The sequence below is a fragment of the Meleagris gallopavo genome, chromosome 3, assembly GCF_000146605.3.
Source record: "Meleagris gallopavo isolate NT-WF06-2002-E0010 breed Aviagen turkey brand Nicholas breeding stock chromosome 3, Turkey_5.1, whole genome shotgun sequence".
Taxonomy (NCBI): domain Eukaryota; kingdom Metazoa; phylum Chordata; class Aves; order Galliformes; family Phasianidae; genus Meleagris; species Meleagris gallopavo.
Window position 1 is genome coordinate 23,163,813 of NC_015013.2, and position 10,142 is coordinate 23,173,954.

The following is a 10,142-nucleotide window of genomic DNA, read 5'->3' on the forward strand; positions in this document are numbered from 1 at the left end:
AAACAATTTTTTGGTATATTTGCAACTCCAGTTTCAGTTAACATAAATACATTACCTTCAAATTTTCAAATGAGATGTATGAAGTTGCAATCAGATATTCAACTCAAAGAAAACCTTGATCATGTCTCTTTACAAGACTTTTATAAGACCTCTCTTACCAGAGAAAAATACTCCTCACTTCAATCATATCTTATTCATGTCATCGCTTTTTGGCAGCACATCCATTTATGAACAATTGTTTTCAAAGATGAATTACAAAGATAAACATTAGATCTAAAATCTCTGATGAGAACCCTGAGAACTTACTGATAATTGCAACCACTTCCATCAAACCAGACACTGATGCATTAGTTTTGCAAAAACAAGGTCAAGTATTCCACTAGTTTTATATATTTTTTTCCTTCTTTTAAAATAAAATGTTTTTGTAAAAATATAAAAAATGAAAATTGTTTCATTACTTATATACGTTAACTTTTATATATTTTATATGCGGACCAGGACAATTATTCTTCTGTCAATGCGGCCCAGGTAAGCCAAAATGTTGGACACCCATTGTCTAATCAGATAATATGTTCCTTTATTGTTTCTTCAACATGTGCAAGGTGCAGTTAACTTCAAAAATTGTTATTTTCTGTAGAATCCAGGATATGCTGGACGGCAAGAACTTCCTGAAAACTTGAAGATCAACTTCCGTTCAGTGGCCATGATGGTTCCTGATCGTCAAATTATAATTCGTGTCAAGTTGGCTAGTTGTGGTTTTATTGCTAATGTTATATTGGCAAGGAAATTCTTTACATTGTACAAGCTCTGTGAAGAACAGCTATCAAAGCAGGTGATTTTCATTTGAGAAAAGAATTATCTTTAGGAAAAATTATAAATAGTGACGCAAGTTATTAGTATTAATTTATGTATTTACCTATTAATATGTCTTTATCTCAACCCGAAAATTTTCTCACTTCTAGCATTCCAGTTCTTTTTGACATCCCCCTAAAGGAATGACTGTGTGGTGCTCAGAATCTGTTGTGAGTAACCCACAGCAGGTGTTAGGAGGCATTTGTGCTGCATGTATCACTTCTTATACCTTAAATGATAAAAAAGAATTGTTTCATCCCCATAAACTAGGAGAAATTTTTCCCAAACTTTGTGTATCTTCTAGGTGCATTATGATTTTGGCTTGCGGAATATATTGTCAGTGCTACGCACATTAGGAGCAGCAAAAAGAGCAAATCCTACAGATACTGAGTCTACCATAGTTATGCGTGTGCTGAGAGACATGAACCTGTCTAAACTGGTAAGCTCTGAGAACCTGGTAAATTAAGCAGCCTGTACTTTGGAGCCACTTATTTTTGGGAAACACAGTTTAAATCTGTTCAGGTGTTCACAGGAATATTGCCTATGGCCTTTTACTCTGATCCTATCTTGGAAATGTTGCATTCCCTGTATGACTTGGCCTGTTCAGATTTTTTGTAATAAACATATTTCCACTGCTACCTACAGAAGTAGATTGCCAAATAGGAGTATATAAGAGCCTCTATGGAGGTTTTGGCCTAATGTTTTCTGCTTCTTCTATTTAATCATTATTTTAAAATAATGTTATTTGTACTAATGAGTGCCGTTTCATCTGATTTAAATTGTTAATGAAATCTCTTTTCAATAACTACTGATTATTGGAAGCATCATGATCTCATTCTATTGTGTTCTGCTAGTATGTCTACCACTTGGAGGGTTAACATAGGCAGTTCCTTACATTTTGAAATATTTCTTCAGCCAACAAGGGTTAAGGATTGTCTTCCAAGATGCTTGGAAAATAGGTTTTAATTTTTTTTTTTTTCTTTTGACTTTTACTAGATTGATGAAGATGAACCCTTATTCCTGAGTTTAATTGAAGATCTATTTCCTGATATCCACCTTGATAAAGAAAGCTATCCTGAACTGGAAGCTGCCATTGACAAACAGGTAATATTTCTGTCGATTTATACTTCTGTGGTGTTACTAGCATGATGACTTGTCTAAGAACATTACTGGTTTTGAATCTATCCAGCTAGTAATAGGAAGCTTTTCTGTAAATCTTTACCATTGGCATGTGTTGTGTGAAAAGGCAAAGAAGTTTGGCAGAAAATAAACCCCCTTGCTTTCCAGCTCATCCTCAGATATCAGAGGGGCAGCGTAGCTTAGATTCTGAGCAGTGTCCAATTCAGTGCTATAAATCTGATCTCATTCAATATATGAGCTATTGCTGTTAAGGATTCACAAATAATGCAGTGCCAATTATTCTAAATGTGCTCTCACAACCGCTCTTAAGGTATTTAGCCACACTGAATGAGAACTCTCCTGGCTAGATTAGTGATTAGTCCAGTTTGTTAAATCACTGGATTATAGATTCTTTTGGATTGGCAATGACAAATACACTGCCTGCAAAACATGTGAGATTAACCGAGATCACGAATAATACAGCTGACTGCAATTGTGCTAAATTATTGAATAACTCTATAGAGACCTCTAAGTTTCCCACAGAAGCACATGTAGCTGAGTGTGCAGATCTCATCCAGTAGAAATCCCTATCAGGGGGAAGAGAGAGGCCCAGCCTGTCAGCTGGTCCCAAAAATCAACTGCGGTCTGCTGACTTATCAGTGATGGTATCTTCCCCCGAAATCCTTCTATCTTAAGCTATTTTTATACTATTTTCTTACTTTGAGGTGGATCTTGAGTGACTCTAGTCAAGCATACTTGTTTTGCAAAATTCACTCAGAGAACCTGTTTTTGACCAAAGGGTGGAAAACTGCTAGCTTGGGGCTGGCTGAGAGAAATAAGATAATTGATCAGTTCCATCAATATCATCAAGTCCCCATCCTTGCAGGATGATCACATTTGGCTGCGGGACCTCCACTCTGCTTCACACTCCATGTTTTCCTTAGAGTTGGCATACCAGGCTCTCCTGGTATTTGCTAACAGCTAAGGTCACAGGTCACGCCACTTAGGGGACTATCATGGAATGGATTTCCCAGTGTGTTCCACCAGGGGTGTTTGTCTTCTCTCACTCAAGAGGTGGACATTTCAATAAGTCACTTCTAGTAAATATTTCTTGGCATGTAATTATTAGTCTTATTCTAACAGATGTCACTGAATTGTGATTGTGACAGATTGTGTTTTCTGTGTGAATCATTTGTGGTGATCAGTTTGGAAAACATGTCTGTGTATATTTGCCTTATGTGAATCTGAATTTAATAGTTGTATGAAGTTAAACAGAGAACATGAGCTTAAGGAAAATGGCATTTCTTCTATTTTGGTTTTCACTAGATCTTTTGAAACACTAATAGGATTAGCGTAAGAACATCAGTGGGATAGAGAAGGTTAATGAAGTATGAACACTTACACGATCAGCTTTATTAAACATTCCTCCAGAATTTGAAGAATTCCTCAGATAATCATGTAACAGTAAAGCAGAGAAATTAAAAAACTCAAAAAAAATCAAAACAAAACAAACCCAACCCAACTCTTAATAAAAGGTTACTGCTTTTTTTACTGATAATATTTTCTGAAATTGGAACGTATTTGGAACATATTTTAAACACAGAAATTATTTTTAAAATAAATTATAATTGTTATTTTGGGAATTTCAATTGTATAATATGATCGTGAGTTTTAAGAATTTTTTTGACTTGGTCAAAGACATATACAGTGGTCTGAATCCTTTAGAAATTGTTCCAATTTTTCTCTTACTCATTTCCAGCTAAGTCACTTTCACAAGTTATACTAATGTCTTTATAGGGAGATAACTTATTTAAGCTTGTAACTAGTAGAAAATGGGAAAACATCACATCTGTTCTCAGAAGAATCATGCGAAGATGATTCTCAAAGGTCTCTCTGTACACTGATAAATATCAAACAAATTTTTTTGTAGAAGAATTTTTGGGTGTTGTAGACACTTAAGTAACTTTATAATTAGAAATGTCAACAATAATTAAAAAAAACCTTTCCGAGAGGTAAGTGAATGACGCTTCGTAGCTATGAAAGACATTGCTACTAAGAGTGTCTCTATAAATTTCCTGTCTTTTCTTAAAATGATAGAGTAACTCTTATAGAGCTAGAAAAAGAAAATACTTTATCAGAGCTTACTGTACTGAGTACAAATTTGAACACCAAATAACTTCTTTTTCCAAGTAGCTGTTATATATGCAAACACTTTACAGAATCTTCTTTGATGAAATATTTATAAAATATCAAGATATCCTGTGGACTAAAATAATGATGTTTTGTATTTCTGACACTATCTACAGGTGGAGGATGCTGGACTTGTTTGTCATCCTCCTTGGAAACTGAAAGTTATCCAACTTTTTGAAACTCAGAGAGTAAGACATGGATTGATGACTTTAGGGCCTAGCGGTTCAGGAAAAACTGCTTGTATCCACACTTTGATGAAAGCCATGACAGGTATGTGAGCATTTTTACTGTAAAATGTTATAATTTTGCTTTGTTTCTTTATAGAAAGCCTCAATTATATCACTGTGAGGATAAATTAATGGAAAAATTAATACTAAATAGTATTGTGGTGGTATCTTTTAAAAACACTTCACTGACATTCAAAGATCCAGTTTTGCATATATCAGAAGTTTTTATTCTAGTGACACTGAGAGCAGTGCTGTCTGGGTAGGCAGCTGGAACAAGTGGCTGAAGTGTCTCACAGATTCAGCTGAGGTAATGGTGAAAGCTTCTCATCATCATAAGTACTTAGCCCTTTTCCTTTTTGAACATAATTAACAAGACAGTGTCTTCATCTGCAGTATAAAATAACTGCTACTTCTATCAGTTTTTTCCAGCTACAAACTTTAGCAAATAAGTACACAGTTTCTTATAATGCCAAATACTTATTAAGCTATGAAAAGCTTTTGAATTTTTAAAAGTTCTCTGCCTACTGAATATAACTACCAAAACTAACTAGTGATGTGCTTGCCTAGATTGTGGACAGCCTCATCGTGAAATGAGAATGAATCCTAAAGCTATAACGGCACCGCAGATGTTTGGTCGTCTTGATGTAGCAACAAATGATTGGACAGATGGAATATTTTCCTCTCTCTGGAGAAAAACATTAAGAGCCAAGAAAGGTATGACAAAAAAGTGTAATTGTACTTAAAAATTCTCCATTCTAAATGCTTTATGTTCAAGCTGTGGAGAGCAAATACTGTTTCGCAGAATTTGCTGATCCTTTTCTTTGAAATGATAGGTGAAAGATCAAAATCTTCTCTCCCAGCAATGAAATGTGACAAAATTTTGATGCTGTCAGCATTTTCACTTGGTCTCAAACTGCCATAACAGAAGGGTGTGAATCTCCTTTGGTAGTGTCATATCTGGTAGCCCTTTTAGGCAATCAGTTTCTGCCTAGCATATATAAAATAATCTTGTCATATTCTTAGCCTGTTATTTTAATCAAAGAAAAGACCTTGATAACTTGTTGCTATACAGGTTCTTCTTTCTTATGTCTGAATATTAGTATGTGATGTTATCATTAGGCCTATATGACTAAAGTTGGAAATGAAAAGGAATAAAGAAAATTTAACATTGTTTATTCATTTTTCCAACAAAATTCGTATTCTTTGAGTACACAGATTCCTTACAGTAGGAAAAAAATTGGATTTAATTTTAATAGTTTTGTTTCAAATTTGGAAATGTAATGCCCTTGAGAATGCAGCATAGCATTAACTGTTGATTCGATTTTTTCCCTCAGCATGAAATATTAAGTTAGCATACTCTTGTGACTTTCTCAATAAGATTCACTATTTGCAATACTCTTGTAACGCATCTTTATGAAGTGAACTCCAAAACATCTCATGCTTGAGAAACCTGCACTGTAGTTATGAAAAACCTATAAATGCAATGGTATTTGGCTTAGAGGTGAGGAGGTTACTTAGCCTGAACCATCTTGGTTTGTGCCTAGCAATTCAGCACCTAGGCATAGGAAATAAGGACTCTGAAGGCAGATGAGATTGGGATGATCTCTGACTACAGAGCCATCTGGAAATGCCCAGCAGGGCTGGAAACCTAAGAGGTGGGGAGCTGGAATCCAACAGAGTTGCCAGGGCAAGAGTGTTGCCCAGTATTTAAGTCATGCAAGCAGGACCTAGACCCTCCTAGGAAACACATGCAGGTGCTGAGATACATTTCCAATACTAAATGGAAAGAGTTTGAGGAACTTCAAAGGGAACAGGGTCATGTTTATAAGCACAGGTATAAAAAAAAAGAATCTTGATTGACCTCCATTAGATATGAAAGTAAGCGTGCTACTTAAGAGAGTGACTTTTCAAGTGTTTCTTTCATTTAATCTCAATAGCATGTTGGAAACAGATGAATGTTGGTTTAAAATAGGTCTGTTGTTTCTATCTTTATGTTGCTTTCTGTGAGTTGAAATAAATCCGATTTATTATTAAACTGAAGAATGAATCCATAAAACTGTTTCAGGCTATTACAGAGTGATGAATTATGCTTATGACACTTTATATACTGAGCAAAGGATAACTATTATGGTAAGGTGACAAAAATGAAGCACTTAATTGAAAGTGAGTAATGGGAATGGAAATTGTATTTAAAGATGAGATTGTAGCTGTGTTCATGAGTTCAGAATTAGTGCAAAATATATTTAAAGACAGAAGAAACTGATCCTTGAAAGAAACTGAAACTTCTTTCATAGGCATTTTTGTCAATCATTTTGGACTGCAGGTGACCACATCTGGATAGTTCTTGATGGTCCAGTTGATGCTATTTGGATTGAGAACCTTAATTCTGTCCTGGATGACAACAGGACTCTAACACTTGCAAATGGAGATCGCATACCTATGGCACCAAATTGTAAAATAGTCTTTGAACCTCACAATATTGATAATGCTTCTCCAGCAACAGTCTCCAGGAATGGGATGGTGTTTATGAGCTCATCAGTTCTCAACTGGAGCCCTATCCTTGAGGTACAGTAGCAAAGAATTATATTTGCTTATGTATGGAAAGTTTTATTTCTAACATTCAGCAGTTCACTGTTGTTACTTTAGGACTTAATTTTGTGCTTAGACATGAAACAGCTTTTATCCTGTATAAATTTATATCTGAGAATTTAAAATAGCAAAGTTTATGGTTGTTTGTATTAAAGATGGATTTTTTTTCAGAACATAGTCAACATACTACACTTTTAAAAACTTGGATGTTTCACATCTCAACAAATTTGTAATTCAAGGTATTTTATGCAGTTGAAGAGCAACTCCAGTGTCAAAATACCAACTTTGTAGCAGCTCCTGCTATAATTTCAGAGCAAGGAAAAATAGTCAATAGGCTAGTTCAGGAATCTACCAGTCCTGAAGAAAATAGGGGTTCTCTTGATATTTCATAAACTTGACTGCAGTTGGCATTTAGAACCATAAACAAAGTCAGTGCAGGATTTACAAATTTTGATTGATTTTTAAATGTGTATTCTTACCTGATAAATTGTCAATTTAACATTCCTAGAAGCAAAATTGTTAAAAAAAAAAAAAAGAACAAGCAGTGGTTATGCAGTTTCTGCAGTTTTGTGTGCAATGGTACTGTTAGGAAAACAGAACACGTTATAGATGTGTTTTAGAGGGAAGAACAGTATATAAAATATTCAAATTTCAATCTGATTTATAAAGGTTTTTTTCTTGTAGATGTTGTCTTCCACATGGCCAAAGCTCATAAAAAAAAAATAAATCCTCATCTTGACTGACCACTAGTAATGACATCAATATAGTGAAAGACATGTTTAGAGACTTGAGCATAAATGTCTTGGTTAAGATGAAATACAAGAGTTGACAAGAGTCAACATAATGTTGCCCAGTAATATCCCTCAACAGAACTTTCAACATTAAACTCCAATTTTCTGAAATGGTGGAAACAATAGCAGTAAAGAAAAAAAAGTTTGCAGGTTACTTTTATTTTTATTATAAAGCCTTTATTGTCTTAGAAATTTACCCATAAACTAGGCTTCTCAGGATTAACCCTTTTTATTTCTTTAATTAAATTAAAATAAATATATATTTATCTTTTCTTTACTTTTTGTCATGTTTAGGCAGTCTTATTGATGATATTTTGTTGACATTATTGTGCTTTGATAAAACATGAAATGTTTCATGAATATCAGAAATTGAAACTTTCTTTCTTTTTTCTAAGACAAATTCCTGTTCTCATAAAGAGAGTTACTTAATTAGCTTCTTTTGAAAACCAAGTACTTCTCTTCTGTATAATCCTAAATTAACATTTCTTCATCCTGGTCTTTCAACTTTAATTTTAAGGTAGAAATAATGTAGTCTTCCTATTTAAAAAAATAGGACATAATTTACTCCCTGTTTGCAGATTCAAAACAACAAACTGAGAGTTCAGGGACTGAATTTTGCTGTTCTCATTTTTAAGAAGTTGTTTATCACTTTTAAAATGAGTTTCACAGTCTTGTTCCCTCTTTTATTTTCCAATTCAAGTATAGAATACCTGTGGAAAATTTTAAGGCTCATCGAGGCAATGTTACTTAACTAGTCAGAAACAAATACAGTTGGCTTTTGTATTAATTTTCAGACGTTTCAAGTTTTAGAGGTCCTACTTTACATTCTCAGATTTCTCATCTTTTAAACCCATAAAACTTCTTATGCACGTAAGTATTACTAGCTTTCTTTGACAGGTTCCTTGCTTATAACTTCCTGATTTGTCTGGTAATCAAGGAAAAGTTGATGTGCCCCAGGATATGGTCTCTGGTACTGCCTGGATCAGCTGTTCTTAACATATAGAAGGTTTCAGTGCAGACAGAAACTGAGAGAGGGAGTATCTGTCTGTTCAAGTCCTGACTTCAGGGAGCAGGAGATAGTGAAGCCCCTGGGGAAGGTGTGTCCTGAGCATGAGACTGATGAAGAAGTTTTGGGAAGAGTAGAGAAGACTTGATAATTCATTAAGGTCCATACCAAACTGTAACACAAACTCTAGCTAAAAACTGCAAATGGATATTATAGCTAGACAATTACAATCCATTTCACCTTGTGAAATTCAACCAGAAGCAGAAGAAAGAATCTCTGTATCTTTTTCTTGATTTTTTTTTTCCCTTCTCAGATTAGTGATGCAATCAAATATTTTTTCCTAGTTATTTTAATATCTTATTTTTTTCTACCTGAGTAAAATACCTCTAGCTATCTGACCTAAAATTTTGGGGTATTCATTTTTTTTATTGCAACAACAACAAAAAAAAGACGGAAGAAACTGTTCTTTTGCTAGTAAAACTAAGGCAAGAGCAGATTTCTACAAAATTTTCACCATGATTTCAGAAATATATTTGCTTTACAATGCTCAAAGATTGGGAACAACAGGAAATATTCATTTTTTCTGCTTTCCAGCCTGTTTATGATCTCCACCATTCTCTCTGGTAGTGTCTAGGAGCTGTTCTCCTTTCTCTTCTTATGAAGTCATATGAATCTGGCTGTTAAGTTGTTGCAACACTTGAGAATCATCGATAATTTATTTAATATATATAATTTTTTACCAAGACCAGAATGTTTGCATTGTTATTGGAAAAAAAAAAATAGTTTTTGGTAAGTTTTCTAATAATTTAACTGTTCCTGAATTTTTACCAAGGCAAACAAATGCAGTGAACACAAGTGCCTTATGTATATTACTGCAACACTGTGCTTTTTAATTGTTTTATTTTTTAAATTAATATGGATATTTGGAAAAGTGTAAGTGAAAATTATGCATCTAGGACAGTGGTTCCCGTGAGATTCCAGTTTCTGTACTTACAACACTGCCTAAGGCCTATTGATGTTATGATTTCACAGCTCTGCCTCCTTACATTGGTATTCTCTCCCTGTTTATTTGCACACAACACTCATAGAACATTTCGGATTAAATTGAGCTGTAGATTCATCAGAAAATACAGCAAAAAAAAAAAGAAAATTGGCATTATATTCTGCTTTATCAGACCTGTTTTACCTCATCATTTCAGAGTGGTACAGAAACTAAATGAAATTGTGTTGAAGTAAGTGTTGGACAAAGGAAGTTTCACTAATTCGATGTTTTATTTCAATGGCAGCAACAAACAACAGGAAACACAAAGCTGTTTCTTTCCTTTCTTTCCTTTCTTTCCTTTCTTTCCTTTCTTTCCTTTCTTTCCT

General features: G+C 34.2%; 1 protein-coding gene across 1 annotated transcript in view; it reads left to right on the forward strand.

The window, feature by feature from the left end:
• Window positions 1-10,142, forward strand: part of DNAH5 (dynein axonemal heavy chain 5) — a 108,666-nt gene that overhangs the window by 46,319 nt on the left and 52,205 nt on the right. Inside the window, 6 exon segments of the mRNA XM_019613825.1 lie at window positions 638-832; window positions 1,157-1,291; window positions 1,849-1,956; window positions 4,278-4,431; window positions 4,956-5,102; window positions 6,712-6,953. Of these exon segments, the coding sequence (XP_019469370.1) occupies window positions 638-832; window positions 1,157-1,291; window positions 1,849-1,956; window positions 4,278-4,431; window positions 4,956-5,102; window positions 6,712-6,953 (981 nt within the window).